Raw genomic sequence first — 17,383 nt, 5'->3', positions numbered from 1 at the left:
TGTGTGTGTGTGTGTGCGTGTGTGTGTGTGTGTGTGTGTGTGTGTGCGTGTGTGTGTGTGTGTGCGTGTGTGTGTGCACCGTTCAGACTGCTGAGCTGCAGCCGTCTCAGTCCGCTGGTGTAGTTGACCGTTGGAGACGAGTGGTTCCTGTTGTAGTTGGACATCACCAGCAGAGCGAACTGACCCTCGTACAGGTTCTGACCCCGGATCAGCCTCAGATTGACCAATGGGATGGTGGCGGCCTCGTTCATGGCGATCAGAACGTAGCCGCCGACTTCCTGGATGGACTTTAGAGAGAGAAGAAGACGGCATCGGTATTCGTTTTGGGTTTAACTGCAGGTTTTAAATTCCTCCACAGTTTCAGTTCAGAAGCAGCTGCTGAGTTTATTCTGGGAACATCAAAGATTTCTTGGTTAAGATTTAATTAATTAGATACATATTAACCCACAGAGTAAATTAGATAAGTTGCACAACTAAGATTTCATTGGAAGACATAAATCAGATGGCAGTGGTTGAGGCAGACGGCCGCCCACCACTGGGTCCGGTTCTGCTCGGAGGTTTCTGCCTGTTATAAGCAGGGATCTCGCTCGTTTCTACAGATCATTTACCAGAACTTTTCCAGAACTTTACCAGGACATTTTCAGAGACGATGTAGCGGGTACAACAGACAGGAAGTGCTTACATACACTAATATGTTCCTTAACCAATCAATGTGTAGCCCCAATGCCTTCTTGTCTTGTGGCTGCATCACAATGTTCTATGTTTTTATAAAACTATAGATACCAGATGGTTTGTGTCATTAGGGGGAGATTAATGTTCCAGTTCATTCTGCCAGGACGCGGTGGATCATGGGGGAACTGTTGGGTCTCTGTAGAGAAATAAATCTGGTTTATGCTCATGAGAAAGTTCAGCAGAACTCATCCATAATGACTTCATTTATGTAATTATCACGTTATTTTTGTTACTGCAGAATTGATTTTAATCCAAATGAATGTTATTAAAAAGGTGGATTTTGATAAACGTCACGTAAATTAAGTGATTGAGCATTAGCCTCTTCGTAAGCACAATCAAGGTGTGTTTCGACAGGAAGAGCGATCGATCAGAGACAGAATATAAACTGTGATGTCACCAGCAGAGGCAGTGGACTCACCTGCAGGAAGGACAGGTCCTGGTGCTCCAGGCTGTAGGTGATCTCCAGGTTCTCCAGGACCACGGAGCAGTTGGAGTACATCCGCACCATGTTCTCATAGTGATTCTCACGACTCCCCAACAACGTCAGCTGGTTACCCATCCCCTGACACACTGACACACACACACACACACACACACACACACAGAGTTCAGTTGCAGTTCCTCTGATGGACAGTAGATGGTGTTATGTTCTTCATTTGCTCTGAGACGATCATTAATCTTCTACGACGTCGGAAAGCTTCCCGTTCAGTTTCAAGGGCGTTAAAACAACAACGAGATACTTTCAGCGTCTTGTGACACAGTTTGATCCAGACGCCTCAGCGCTTCTGGACATACGTCACTTTATCTGGTTGGACAAAATCATAAAATCAAACTTTTCTTCTCATTCAGTTCTGAGGACGACTGGAGGAGCGAAGCTGCTGTCACGTCTGGTGGTACAGCACTAAAACAGAGTTTCCCCTTCGTCGTGTTTTAACCACAGGGGGCGCCAGAGACAACAGACGATGACGGAAGCTGGTCGCAGCTTTAACATGTGAAGTTGGTAACTTTAAATTCAGACTGTGAGGACGTGTCGCTCTGAGAGAGAAAGGTGTTGATGAGTTTGTTGCTGCAGCTGATGTAAAGATACAATTCTTAGTGTTCGTGTTGGACAACACCCTGATTTCTATCACTGATTCAGTTCAGACTTTGTTTTGAGTCATCGTTTCTGATCTGAAACCTGTGTTATCAATAGGAGAGTATTACTGAAAACATCTGCTGTTGTTAAAAACCTGATTCTTTCTATGTTATTTCTCAGAAACACGCTGCGGTCTGAACAAATGATCCGACTTCTCTAGAACTTGAACAGGAAGTCTCTCGTATCAACAGGTGAGATCGTTTTCTCTTCCTGTCTTCATCTAATCCTTTAAAATCTCTCATCAGCATCCTGTTTGTTTGACTTCTATCAGATTTCCCTCTTCTGAGCGCTCTGACCTGTTTGTGTTGGTGTCATCAAGTTAAGTACTTTGTAATCTAAGGACTCAAGTACTTAAGTTACATTTTGAGGTACTTGTACTTTACTTGAGTGTTTCCATTTCCTGCTACTTTTTACTTCCACTACACTCAATTCTTTAGACAAATATTGTACTATATTGTATGTATGTATGTATGTATATTGTACACCACATGTATTTGATTACTTTAGTTACTAGTTCATCACAATCTATACATCTGAATTCATTTAACTTGTACTTTTGATACTTAATTACATTTAATATCGGATATTTTCAGCCTTGTACTCGAGTACTGTTCATATGGGCGACTTTGAAAGTAATATTTACACACCATATCTTTACTTTTATTCATCTGATTAAAAAGTGATTTATCCATTAAATTGTATGTTGGCATTATTATAATCAAAGCAGGTTGGTTCTGCTGACTCTGACCCGTCTGCAGACCAGCGCTGGTTTCATGCAGTCAGGTGGTGTTCAGGTCGAACAGGAAACAGATGGCTACGTCAAGCCGAGTGTTTAAAGTTAACTCGTCAGGTGTGACAACATTCAGGTGAGTCAGCTGCTGGACACGGCTGTCACGTCAGTAATCCTTTACAGAGGAATGAAACCCGACTGGTTCCGTCTGTACCAGAGAAACTCAACATGGTTCTGGAGGAAGTTACAGGACATGAGTGACGAGGTACAGAGTATCAGTCTGATAGGAGGAGGCGAGGACTCGTGACAGGAGCAGAACGTGATCGTCAGTTCAGAGACGGATCAGGACTTTGGTCTGAACTTGTTTCTCTGGATGCATTCCTATTGGCCGGCTCCCCGCTGTGATGTCACAAAGACAACACAGCTGCAGCCCAAACTGATCCCTGCCCCTCTCTGATTGGCTCGTGGCTCACTTTGCGGAGCAGCCCATTGTTCAGACTGTCAGGGGGGAGCGGTCCACATCTGGACACACACACACACACAAACACACACACACTGAAGCAGTCTGTTTCCAGATTCAAATGATCATTATCTCTCTCTGGCCTCGTCCCTCTCACTTCTCTATGTGGTCTTTTCCTTCCTTCCTTCCTTCCTTCCTTCCTTCCTTCCTTCCTTCCTCTCTCCTCTTCTCTCCTGACTCATCCGTCCTCCCACATCTTCATCCTCTCCTTCCTCTGAGCCTCCTCACCCGGTGCAGATGTTTCACTCCACTGACAATGAACACATCTCAGCTGAAACAAGAACGACTCCTGAAGGAGACCAACATGAGCAGCGGGAGTGAAAAGCTGTTGACCTGAGCAGAACCTGCCTCAGAAACATCATGTTTAAAGTCTCCTTCAGTACCACAGTGATCCAGTGACAGTCGTCTGAACATCCACAGGTTCACAGCTAACAGGAAGTGCCAACAGCTGATTCTGCTAAGTTTTAACAGAGTTAATAAGTATTTTTCTTTGGTTGTTTCTTTGTTTTAAATCAAGTCTCAGCTGCTTCAGTTGTTCAGCAGAACACTGCAGCTGTGTTTTACTGTGAAGCTCCAGAACTGTTCTGTGGACGACCACACGTCACCTGACTTTATATCCTCAGGAGGAGGAGTGAGGTTAATGTGAACTGTTCCTTTAAAGTAGAGTATTATATAACAGTAACTGGAGTTCACATGAACACTAAGAAGAACTTGATCACACACACACACACACACACACACACACAGAATGTGGTGTTTGTTTAGGAACAGGTTTGATCTGTTTCCGCTGCAGGTCAAAGCTGCAGCAGAAATGATTTTGCAGCAGACATGTTTGTTGAGACGAGCGGCTTCGCTCCTGCAGCTGGATCAGAACCTCCTCTGGTAAAGATCAGCTGTAGTTTCTGTCTCACATCAACCTGAAGGACTCGGAGACAGAAGAGGACGGCTGCACGGTAACTGCAGCTCACCTGAACCTGCACGACAGCGATCCTCACCTCCACCTGCCTGTTACAGCCCAGACACACGAAGCACACGTGAATCAGGACAAGAACAGACGACCAACAAGAAGGAACTGGATCAGATCCTACACAGTTCTCCCTGTTCCTGCTGACTCAGACAGGAGGGGGAGTGTGTGTGTGTGTGTGTGTGTGTGTGTGTGTGTGTGTGTGTGTGTGTGTGTGTGTGCCTCTCAGCAGGTCGTTCACCTCTCTCTCTCTGTCTTGCTTCACATTAAACGAACAGTTTAGCTTAGCTCAAAGACTGTCAGTCATTAACGGGTTCAGTTCTGTTGACAGCAGGGGCGGGAAAGAGGTCCAACCTGGCAACCCACAGGACCAGAAATTAATGAGGACAGTTTATTCATATGCTTCATTTTTATGGGTTCAGTTTGTTGAATTATTGGCCGTTCTTATAAAAAAAAAATTTCAAACCCAACAAAGCAGCCAGATGTATTAACTTAAAGTCTCTGAACTTGTAAATGAAGATGAATATTCAGAGATGGCAGATCTGCACTTTGACTGTGTGGTGAACAAAACTTAACATAATCAATATTTAACATTAATCACTTCTTCACCAGGCGCTGGACGACAAACAGCTTTTTAAACTGCTGCTGAAAACAAAATCTACTGTTCAACGACACAACATGCGACATGAGTGTCAGGAAACAATCAAATCATCTTGTTTCAGTCTGTGGATCAGCACCAGAACCGTCCGGAGTCGAGCAACCAAACCATAAAACAAACCGCTCGTCTGAAATCTGGAAAACATCGTCGGCACAGAGAAAACAGAACGAGTTGCGTCAGAAGGTTTCTGACTGGAAGTGTGTTATCTGTTTTTGGGAGCTGACCTTTAGTCACGGTTTGACAAACATGTGCTGCCCACACACACACACACACACACACACACACACACAAATGCGCGCACACACACGCACACAATTTTTGGTGGTGTGTTCAGGGACAGGATGTGGAGATGAGAGGACAGGAGCAGCTCTCACCTGAGCGAGAGGCTGTAACACGTCATCGCTCTCACATTTAATCTACTTCAACACGACGTCACACGTTGAAAGATGCAGAAACAAGTGAAAACAGAATAAAACTGCATGTTGAACTTCTGAGTCTCAAACACAGAAAGGAGCTGCAGGACTCAGGATGTGATCTGTCGGCTCTCCGCCCTCTATTCTTCTTCTGAACATCAAACATGACGACTAATGAAAAATAAACATGTGCTCAACGAACCGACTGAATCTGCTGACTCAACATGATCGATGAGCCACAATTCTGAATGTTTATTTCCCAGAGGACCGACACGATTAACTCACCACTACAAACAGTCCTGCGATTTTAATTAAATCCATTTTATCAGACACAAAAACATTCAAACAGATAATAAGAAAGATTCTGAATATCAGCCGATCATCAGTCCATATGAAGCACTGCAGCCAGACAAAACTCCAATCTACACGTCATTAAACTGTACAAACACACAGTGTGTACAGCTTGTTTCCTCCAGTACAGTAACAGAGTTCAGGCTCTCACATGGACTCAGACTCTCAGAGTAAAAAGTCTCCCTCTGAAGGACATTTGTGCTCAAAGCTAACTGAAGTCTATTAAAGTTGCCACAAGAAAAATGATTCTCCATCATCAAACGAGACTCTGGAGTCCACTTCCTGTGTGGGACGAGTCCACTTCCTGTGTGGGGCGAGTCCACTTCCTGTGTGGGACGAGTCCACTTCCTGTGTGGGACGAGTCCACTTCCTGTGTGGGACGAGTCCACTTCCTGTGTGGCTGCTCGCAGAGGAACAGAGACAACACGAGCTGTCAGTCGTCCTCAGGAGGACTTTCTCCTGATCGCTATCGGCACAGCAGCCAATCAGAGCGCAGAGAGGAGAGAGGCATTCACTGCTTTCACAACCTGCGAGAGATGAAGAGATACCACACACACACACACACACACACACACACACACACACACACACACACACGTTGCAACATTCATGTTCTTCAGCAGTCTGTGTCCCCCTCAGGAATGTGTGTGTGTGTGTATTGAATTATCTGTAATGAGTGAGGAGCTGCTGACAGTCAGACAACATGTTGTCTCTCTCACAGTTTGTCATCTTGTTGACGGCCCGAGTCGTTACAGCGACCGTGACGACCTGAACCAGAACCAGAACTGACCGCGGCCCGACGAGCTGCTGACGTTGTGTTTGAGACGAAGGTGCCGGAGGTCAAATTAAAGATCGAGCTCAGGGTTTCAACCCAGGAGGCGTCTGTCCACACCAGCTGGTTACTCGCTTATTTGAACCCAAACTAGAAGTTTTACTGAACCAAACCAAACTGTGAGGGACCGACAGTTTGGACTACTGTGATACTGAAGAATACTTAAAACCAGAACTTTTCTAAGGCAGGTTCTGCTCATGTAGGGTCATGAGACTATCTGAGGATTTCTGATCAGATGTATGAACAGCTGAACACCTGAAGCAGCTGAGACTTGATTTAAACTCCGTCAGCTGGTCTGTGTGATCACAGTCTGCAGCAGAGAACACGTCACTAACTGATCTCAGAACAGATCTGGACTCAGTAAGATGTGGATGTTGTTGAGGACGCAGCAGCGAACGCTTCAGACATCGACCTGTTCAGCTGTTTCAGTACGAGGAGGTGTTGTGTGTTTCCTTTGTGCAATGCATTGTGGGACAACAGATCAGGTCGATTCAGCTTCAACTGTGGTTCGTTTTGTGGCTCAGCGTGTGAGCAGTGTGAGCCGCCAGCGAGCCGAGTCGTCCTCTCTCCGTCTTTCTCCTCCTGTCGTCTGTATTTACGTCCTCACTGAGGCAGCGAGTCTGAGGACAGAGGAACAGCGGTCAGGATGAAGTCAGCGTCCTCGCTGTGAGGCGGCGGCTCGTTCGCAGAGCAGCAGGACGACATCCATCTTCATAAAAGATCAAAGAGGAGACGAGAAGAAAACAGAGGAGAAGATGGAGAGGCGTCCTGCCGGCGACCTGCAGCACACCTCACTTCCTCACCAGAGACAGAGACACAGACGCTGCAGGACTCAGAATCAGTGTTACGGCTCCTTACTGCAACACTTTCTCCATGTTTCAGTCACAGTTTGGTTCAGTTTAGCCAATAAACACACAGTGATGAGTCCTGTTAGCTGTTAGCTGTTAGCTTAGCAGGCACTGTGACGTTCACACTGGTGATCCTGCGGCAGAGTCACAGAGTGGAGCCTCCTTCTCTTACAAACAAGCTTCGGTTGAGTGAAGAGTTACACATTAATTATCATGAATCATCTGAGGTGATCAGCAGCAGCTCCACTGACAGCAGATCCAGTGTTCTGATGGGTTCTGACCCGTCCGTCCACTCAGTTTGATCCGACAGTAAAACATTGAAGTGTTTGATGAAACGAGCGACGTGTCAGATCGACCCATAAAAGCCTGAGTTTAAAACTATGAAATGAAAATCAATATGTCCAGTGTCACCTTCCCTGCAGCTCCAATATTCACTCCACGGAATCAATGAGAGCTGCTGATCGTCCTGATCAATAACACGTCTGATTTTAAACTGGTTAAGTGTTTTTATTGATTGAATTATGAACAGGAGCAGAAAACATGATGTGACAGAAACACGAGAGGCTGAAGTGATGGCTGAACCTCGATCATACCAGCCGGACAGACGTGATGTTGTCCTGCAGAACACGATGACGGGAACACAGTGGCCTTGTGTATCTGCGCGCACACACACACACACACACACACACACACACACTTCAGGAATGTCTCAACCAGCTGAGAAACGCTCGTCCTGTTCAACACACTCAGCAGCTCCACCGAGAAAATTACATTTCAGTTTCACTAAGAGGCCGTTCAGACCCGATACCATCTGATCTGATCACAGGACAGTCTGAGTACAGGTGTGCAAGAAGAAGAAGAAGAAGAAGAAGAAGAAGAAGAAGAAGAAGAAGAAGAAGAAGAAGAAGAAGAAGAAGAAGAAGAAGAAGAAGAAGAAGAAGAAGAAGAAGAAGAAGAAGAAGAAGAAGAAGAAGAAGAAGAAGAAGAAGAAGAAGAAGAAGAAGAAGAAGAAGAAGAAGAAGAAGAAGAAGAAGAAGAAGAAGAAGAAGAACCAGTAACACATCAGCACCAGACTCCCTTAACAAATGTGTCAGTTTAGTGAGTTGTTGAGTTGGAGACACTTTATAAACTCTGTGAAACTCTGTCTCTGACTCATTCTGCATTATTTGGACCTTCTTGTTCATTCAGCATCTTATTAAGTGCAGATATTATCAGTACTGTGACTGACGACACATCATCAGCAGGAGCTTCACTGAGTCGATCAGCACGTGTTCTGCTCTCCACTTCCATGAATAAAATGTGGTTTGTTTTCACACACACACACACACACACACACACACACACACACACACACACACACACACACACACACACACACACACACACACACACACACACACACACACACACAGGGCAAATTGTATGATTAGGTTTTGATTAGGAAGATGTTTGTTCAGGATTTTCCATTCAGCTTTTCTCCTAACAGAGAGGATCGAGTGTGTGTGTGTGTGTGTGTGTGTGTGTGTGTGTGTGTGTGTGTGTGTGTGTGTGTGTGTGTGTGTGTGTGTCCTGCCTGCAGCAGTGTGTGCAGGTCACAGCGAGACTCTGCTTGCCTCGACACACTGAAGCTGCTTCGTTCTCGCTCTCTTGTCATTCCGGGAAAATTCCAGTGACTGAACAACTTGTGTTTGCTTTTTTTTGCACTTTCACAGTAAATAATCTCGGCTGGTGACGGACGGAGGACATGACCCGTCGCCGCTGCTGCAGCCGGGCGCCAGAAACACTCTGCGATGATAAAAACTCAGATCGGCTGGGCTGCAGTCAGATAAACCTGAGAGGTGTCAGACGGAGCTGCTCCTCCAACACCACCCTGACTTTATCAGCCTGACTGGTGGAGGCTGACGGAGGCCACGCCCCACATGCATCAGCTTATCATTATATTAATTATAATTATTATTATTATGTTATTATTATTATTATTTCCAAATCTCATATTTGCTCCGTGACGAGTGGACGAGATGGATGCAGCGATCAGCTCAGTATGAAATCTACGTGTTTCTTCTGAAGTGACGTCGCCTGCAGTGGACGGTTGCTGCTGATTGGTTACAAAACAGGAAGCTGATCCTGAAACACTCTGAGGTGTGCAGCCATCGCACCTGAGTTATTCTCATCCAGTTTTGGGGGGAAGACTTTTTCTCCTCCGTCCTGCAGGTGTCATTCATCCACAAGCTAACACAAGCTAACGCAAGCTAGCACAAGCTAACACAAAAAGTCTGAGTTTAAAAAAGTCAATTTTAAAGACAAATCAAATTTTAAAATCCCAGTTTGAGAAGAAAAGTCAGAATCTGAGGAACTGAGCCAGGTTTCTTCTGGGGGCCCTGGTCCTGGTCCTGGTCCTGGTCTTGGATCGTGGCCCCTCATGTCTTCAGTCTGCTGGCGGCGTCGACTCACACTGAAGCCGATCGACTCCTTCTTCTGAATCCTGGGAATGGAGCTCCTGATGACGTCTGCTGCACGTTACATGAGGAAACAGTTGACGGACGTCCAGCTGCAGATCCGGTCCGCCGGGACCTCTGACCTCTGACCCAGCGGCGACAGCACTTCATAATGATGGAGCGGAACATGTTCTGGTTCTCCTGCCTCCAGCAGCGCTCACACGTTACAGTACCGCAGCCTGTATAATCCTGTTAACAGGTTCTTAGCTCCATTATTGACATTCTTCACATTCCTGCTCTGAAAATCCCCGTGGGCGGCACCGCTGCTGTCTGCGGGTCACGCCAAGAAAAATTCTGTTTTATTTATACTATCACTGCCTGCATCCTGAGACCCGCGGGTCACAGCTGCACAGAACCACTCCAACATTATCAGCTCTGATTAGAACGACGACGTGCGAGTGACCTGCTCCTCCAGAACATCTGGACAGAACCTCCTCCACATCTCACATCAGCTGATCCGTCTGCAGCTGAGCTCTCCTGTAAGAACTCAGCAGAATCAAACTGATAAGAGCAACAACGGTTCTGGTCTGAGCTGCAGGTGAGCTGCAGAACCTTTAACCCAGAGCCTCGTGTTTACACTCTCATACGTGCTCATGACGGATCAGTACAAACAGTTCTGGAGTCGGTCCAGGAGCCTCAGCCAGCAGCCGGGACACGTGTGATCCTTGTGGGTAACCTCGACTGTCAGGCGGTTCTGTTTCCACTGACTGACACAGGTTGTTGTTCCAACAGTCTGACATCATCCTGTAAAGATTCTTCAGTGATGGAGCAGCTTGTTAACCAGAAACAGGAGCTTAATCGTTCTCGTCAAGTCCACCAGACTCCACTGACAAAAACAGTCGTTTTACCGTCACACTGGACAAAAGTTCTGGTTCGGTCAGTTTACTTTACTGTCGCGAGCTAACGAGCTGCAGCAACACCGAGAGAGAGTTAATCTCAACATAAATCCACGTTTTAATCCCAAAAGTTCAAAACTAATCTCTGAGCTCTCCTCCCGTCTGAACGGCTCCGGATCAGAACAGAATCTGACGTGACTCTGGGTGTTTACTCCTCCAGGACGTCTGGATCTGCACATTATTTATACTTCATTAGATTTTTATGCCAATTTAAGTGACGCTGCTGATTCAGATGAATCATTTCAGAGTAGAAACAGGCGTCTGTAACTTACATGTTATCTGGGTTCTCTGAGGTGATGTGACTCCAGGTGTTTACTCCTCCAGGAGGCCCCGCCCCCTCACACATTGCGGGTTTAATGGTTTATTTCAGTCAAAGCAGTTGAGTTTTGTTTCACGACACTGTAAAATGTGTGTTTTTGTCAGTGGAGTCTGGTGCCATCCAGCTGCTGCTCCCACACAAACACAAAGGACTTTATTCTTTAACAAACAGGTTCAAGAACAGTCGGATCAGTCAGACGCACAAGCAAGAACTTTTAGTGGATGAACAGCTGATCTACTCATCAATCTGTTGTCCTTCATGTTTATGTCGGGTGCTTTTATTCCTGAACACATGAAGAAGATGATTCCTGACAAACATCTTCATGTTGAGAAAATCCTCTGAATCTGTCTGACACAACAGACACAACACGGACTGTGTCTCTGTCAGCCGGGCTCTGTGGGCCGGGTCGGCCCGTCCAGCTCGGTGAGCACAGTTTGTCCTGCTGATTGTTTTCATAGTTTTTCAGTCAATACGGCTCAGCTCGGTATGCTAACAGTGTTGCCACGGTTACCACGAGCCTCCAGCGTCGTCTTTATTGTCGATGTTTCATTAAGCTGCTTCCAAAGAAACACACACACACACACACACACACACACACACACACACACACACACTCTGCCAAGGTCTTTTCCAAAAGTCAAATTCAGTGGGAACAAGGCTGAGACACACACACACACACACACACACACACACACACACACACACACACACTGAAGGTCGGCCGTCTCTCTGCAGTCTCAACAGTCGCTCTGATCGTTTCTGAAGCTTTAAACTGAAAAAGTGAACAGACAGAAAAACGAGCTTCTGCTCTGTCGACCAATCAGAACACAACTGGGTCTGACACCGAGAATTATGGGTAAACACTTGGCAGGGCACCAACAGTTCCTCTGATCCATCTGACCTCTCCTCCAGAACCCCTGTCACGTCTTAAAGGACCCCTGGAAACTCCTCAAGGAACTCCTCAATCTGTCAAGGACCTTCTCCAGGACCACTGGCACCTGCTCAAGGACCCATCAAACCTTTTCAATGACCCCTTCGACCTTCTCAAGCACCGTTTGAAACTCTACATGGATCTGTGCGACATGCTGAAGGACCACAAATACTGGGCCTTTCTCAAGGACCTCCTGAGGAATCTTCAAGGACCACTTGACCCTTGTCAACTTCCTCCAGAACTTCTTCAGGATCCTTGAATTCTCTTCAAGGACCTGTAAAGGATTTACACATCTACTTCAGACCACCTGCACAACTTCTGAAACCTCCAAATGGACCCCTGGAACTTATTCAAGGAACTCAAGGAACTTGAACCTTCTAAAGAACCACTTTACACTTCTCAAGGACCTTTGTAACCTATTCAAGGCCCTCTACGAGTTCTTCAGATCAGCCTGGAGCCTCCACATTCATCCATGCAACTTCCTCAAGGACCTCTACAACCTGCTTCAGGACCCCTGGAACCTCCTCACACACGTCTTTGTTAACTCAAGGACCACTTGAACCTTCCCAAGGAGCCCTGGAATCTCCTTCAGGATCTCCAGTGTGCAGAAGGACGACCTGCATCTGTTTCACCTCCTCAGGTACACCTGAAACCTCCAGGAAGCCTGGAACCACTTCAAGGACCTCTGCAGCCTCCTGGAGGACCTCCTCCTCCTCAACACCGTCCTCAGTGACTCCACAGCGTCCTGGCCTCTGATTGGCTGGTGGATTTGGGGGGAACTTAACCATCAACTCTGACATCACACTGACATCACAATGACATCACAATGACACGTCTGTCCGTCTGTGGAGGACGTGACATCACAACAACAGTCTGTTCAACAGTCACACAAACAGTCAAACAAACAGTCAATCATGAAGAATCAAATTGTTGTCGAGACAAAGAGAGAGAGCAGTCAGCTGTTTCCACTTAACACACACACACACACACACACACACACACACACACACACACACACACTGATAACACTGAACAGCCGAGCTCAGCGTTTCCTCCATCACTCCACTCGAGCGAGACGAGCGACCCGATTGGTTGGAGATACGTTCAGACCCTCGTCCTTCACTCGGCGCTCACATCTCCCAGAATGCTCAGCGAGACGATCCAGAAACCAGACAGACAGTTATCAGTTATCTGGACGTCGATCTGTCAGAAATTATTCCAACAAAACAAAATGATTTCGTCTCGTTTTGAGAAAATTCTGCTTCCAGTTTCTGCAACACAAATATCTGTGTTGTTTCTGTCCGGCAGGTGAAACCAGCTCAGAACCATCTCAGAACCATCTCAGAACCAGCTCAGAACCAACTCAGAACCATCTCAGAACCATCTCAGAACCAGCTCAGAACCAACTCAGAACCAGCTCAGAACCATCTCAGAACCAGCTCAGAACCAGCTCAGAACCAACTCAGAACCAGCTCAGAACCACACAGTGACGTCTACAAAACATGTATTCATACAGGATGAGATCACGTGTGAACAGTCTGATGTGTCTGGATCTGCAGGCTCGGCCCACACACACACACACACACACACACACACACACACACACACACACACACACACCTGTTTGGTTCTGATAGACACCTGACCCGACTACACACACACACACAACACTGTCCCAACAAACAATGGCAACGCACTCTTAAAGGGGCACTACGTAGTTTTATACAAGACATTCTATAAATGTAAAGAAGAATTCAGTGAACCGGATCATCAGTGACGAGCTGCTCTCAGAGGTCCAGAACTCTGTGAGAGGTGGCAGGGTCCGCCACACGTAAACACAGTAACACAGCATGAAGTGTGTTTTTGTCCTTTAAGGTCAGTTTGTTGACTCAGTCATGGAAATCGTGCATCTGTAATGTGATCAGCTGACACAAAACTGGACGACAGATGTGAATCAATCAGAGAAGAAATGAAGATTATTAGAGAAGATGAATAAAGATTTTCTGTTTACGCTCAGATGAATCATCCTCAACATTATCTGACCTCCACTCAGCAGGGAACAGACGACCAGAGAACCATGAAGGCAGAACCAAACTACAGGTAACAACAATATGATGAGACAATGAGAGACTAACGACCAGCCGCCATCTTGAGATTTAATCAAACTTAAAAAAGAAAACAAAAGAGAGTGTGTGCGCGCGCGCATGTTTGTGTGCGCGCGTGTTTGTGTGAGTGTGTGTTTAGATAAAACACAGCAGTGAACACACAAACTGATTTCTGATCTGTGTGGAAGAAGAACCAGAGATTGTAACAGAACTTGTCGGTATCCTGATCTGGATCCGGTCTGCCGGTCCGGTTCTGGTTCTCCTGGAGGACTCAGCTGATCAGACCGTCTCCTCATCAACACTTTAACGACTTTATGAATGAATATTCTCCTGATATAATCTGCTGTGTTGTAGTTGTGACAGCTGGTGTGTTCGCAGTAATAATACAGCATCTGACGGCTGTTTACTGATAATCATGTTCTGTGTCTGTGCTGGTTCTGGTGCTGGACGGTCTCATCTGATCCATCTCATGTTCTCAGATGTCTGAATCGCATCAAGCTGACATGAGTAATCTGATTACATGAATACTCTGATTTTACCTCCTCAGCTATCTGTTAAAGTGAATAAAGAACATAAAGTGTTTAAAAGTTCGTCTGAAACATTCACCGCCTGCTCATTATTATCTCAATCACTTCCTCATCAACACCGCGAGGCAATTAACTACATTTCCGGACTCACGCAGCGTCCCTCCCGCACTGACACGCACTTTCTCCGGAGCTGTCAGCCCGCACACACACGCTGTCAGCCGGCTCACACCTCGCTCCCTCCCCGGTCACCTCGCTCCCTCCCCGGGCTCGGTCCTACCTCTCCTGCCGGGGCTGGTGCAGCAGCAGCGGCCGAGCAGCAGCAGCAGCAGCGCCGCCGCTCCTCCTGCTCCTCCTGCTCCTCCTGCTCCTCCTCCACTCAGCTTCATGTCCGCAGCTGGTTTCTACTGAAGCTCCTCAAAGTTTCTCCTGCTGGACAAAGACCTCCTCCATCAGCGAACACACACACACACCGACACACTGGAGCTGCTGCTGGGTGCAAATGTTGGAGCTGACTGACGGAGGAGCAACGAGGCTCTGCTGAGCACCTCCTCCTCCTCCTCCTCCTCCTCCTCCACTCCTCCTCCTCCTCCTCCTCCTCCTCCTCCTCCTCCTCCTCCACCACCTCCTCCACCACCACTCCTCCTCCTCTAATTCAGTTTTCAATCATTTTTATTGACACTCTATTGGATCAATTCATTTGATGGAATATTAAAAGTTTTTTTTCTCTTCAGTTGTTTGATTTCAGTCTTATTGTTTCATTTATGAACCCAAAAACAACAAACAATAAAAACAACAAACAATTAAAACAACAAACAATAAAAACAATAAATATTAAAACAACAAACCAAAAAAATAACAAACACTTTAAAATAACAAACTATTTAAATAACAAACAATAAAAACAACAATAAAAAATATATACACAGAAAACTAATGTGATTAAACTTCATCATGTTCTCTTCAAGAAAATGAAAATATAAGCAGCATAAATAAACCATATATATGAATGGTTTATATATTTATATATGTATATATAATCATGGTTTATTTAGCTTTTCTTTTACATTCTGTGCTGCTGACATCATCAGAGTTTTTACAACCTTTTGTTTGACCTTTTGTTTTTTATTTCCACTGAATGTGATTCATAGAAATCTGATCCGTCAAACCTGTGAACACACACACACACACACACACACACACACACACACACACGTTCACACAATCTCGGCAGGATGATGTCATCAGTCTTGTTACTGATGGATTAAAGGAGCAACATGTAGAAATCAGCTCTAGCCGTTTTCATACTGGGCAGCAAGACGCGAATGTGGCCGTCTTCGGTCCCTGGATTTAGACAGAAGGTGATGTACTGTGGATCTGTTTTGTTCCGCCAGCTTGACGCCTCGGAGGAAAAACTTATTTCAGCCTCCATTGCTGTAAATCCAAGCCGTCGATGTGCCGGCCTCTGCGTGAGATGAGTGGAGGTGCTGATGACCTGCACTGTTGTTCGACCCACAGCCGGGGAGTTTTAAAACCAGGAAGCAGCTGATCACAGCAGTCAGTCCATCACTTCATCTGTAGACATTAAGATGAACAACTGGACAGCTGCAGAGATCCAGGAGATGCAGCGTCTCCTCGGTCTCTGTAGCTGTCTTCACTGTCCGCTTCTTGTTGTAGCAGCAAGCTGCTAACGGACGCTACTTTCAAATTAAAAGCCCCCAGTTCTAAACTCCAATGGGGTGCAATGTAAAGCTCTTATTTTGAAGAGAAACTCGCTGTCACTGTTCACGCCCAGCTGCCCGAGGCGGCACGCTGCAGCCTTTACCTTAGAAGGAGCTTCTCGTTCCTCCTGTCACAGCTAGCTGCTGCTAAATGTAGATGCTCTTAGCTCGTTAGCTTACTTAGCCATGCAGCTAGTGGTTGGTGTGACTGTCGCTTTAGACTGAGACAGGCCGGGACTAACTGGTTAGCATGCTAACAACATACACATAAAGTCAAGACTGACATTTTACTGTTGAATGATAGCTGATCTGATGGAGTGTGAATGTTGGAGCTGATAAATAAAGTGTGCATGTACGTGACGGTTTATAAATGAGCGGAAGCCTTCAGTTGTATTCTTGTGTAGCTGGTTGTCGTCTCTGGACGTCGGCAGCTTCAGTCCTCTGTACGCTGCAGGAGACAAACGACTGTCTGCTGGACGTTCACACCAACACTGACTCAGCTCGTTCACACTGAATCTTTACATGATGTCGCTTTGGGTTTGATGACGATAAGTTGATTTAAAGTTATTTCAGGACAGTATTTCTGTGAGTTATTTCTCTGGACATCTTGTCCTCTGACGTCTCTGTTTGTCCAGAGTGTTTTCATGTTAATGGGTCAGTGGTTCCACTCGCTGCTCTGGTTCTCTGCATCCATAATTAATAACTCTTCTCTGCATTGTGGATTTTTTCTGCTGTTTACCTAAAACCCTTCATGTGCAGCCGCTCGCTTCTCGCCAACAAAGCAACAAAGCATCTGTGGAGGCAGAAAAAACAAACCTTAATGGATTTAATCACTCATTTGTCCTTAATAACACCTGACGGCCTGTCGCCGGGCAGAAACAACCCGGCTCAGTTCACATGTGGGTCAAAACCTGACTGTGATCGGGTTCTGATAGAACATCATGTAGACAGACCATCAACCCAACAACCAGCGTTTACACTCTCAGCAGCTCTTTAACATGTTTGTTCCTCAGGTGAGTCGACTGTGAGCTCAAACACTCAACTATTGTTCGTGTGTGTTGGGCTGCTGTGGCTCAGGGGAAGAGCCAGACTGGTCCTGATGTGCTGGTCCGCGTCCTCTGAAGGACCTGGTCTTCTTGGTCTGTGAAGGCGAGTCCTTCAGAGACCTTGTTAACCTGGTCAGCTGTTGTTAAATGTGACAGTCTAGCC

The 17,383-nt window shown here is 46.2% G+C and overlaps 1 protein-coding gene across 1 annotated transcript in view; it reads right to left on the bottom strand.

The window, feature by feature from the left end:
- LOC119008592 (melanoma receptor tyrosine-protein kinase-like) overlaps window positions 1–15,261 on the bottom strand; it is a 29,149-nt gene extending 13,888 nt beyond the window's left edge. The window contains exons 1-3 of the mRNA XM_037079063.1: window positions 14,734–15,261; window positions 1,151–1,302; window positions 80–287 (exon numbers count right to left, since the gene is read on the bottom strand). Of these exons, the coding sequence (XP_036934958.1) occupies window positions 80–287; window positions 1,151–1,302; window positions 14,734–14,842 (469 nt within the window). The 5' untranslated portion in view covers window positions 14,843–15,261. The remainder of the gene's footprint in view (window positions 1–79; window positions 288–1,150; window positions 1,303–14,733) is intronic.
- Between the last annotated feature and the right edge of the window lie 2,122 nt (window positions 15,262–17,383).

This window comes from Acanthopagrus latus, chromosome 19 (assembly GCF_904848185.1).
Source record: "Acanthopagrus latus isolate v.2019 chromosome 19, fAcaLat1.1, whole genome shotgun sequence".
In the NCBI taxonomy this organism is placed as follows: domain Eukaryota; kingdom Metazoa; phylum Chordata; class Actinopteri; order Spariformes; family Sparidae; genus Acanthopagrus; species Acanthopagrus latus.
The sequence above is the reverse complement of the archived record's forward strand: the minus strand, read 5'-3'. Positions and strand labels throughout refer to the sequence as shown.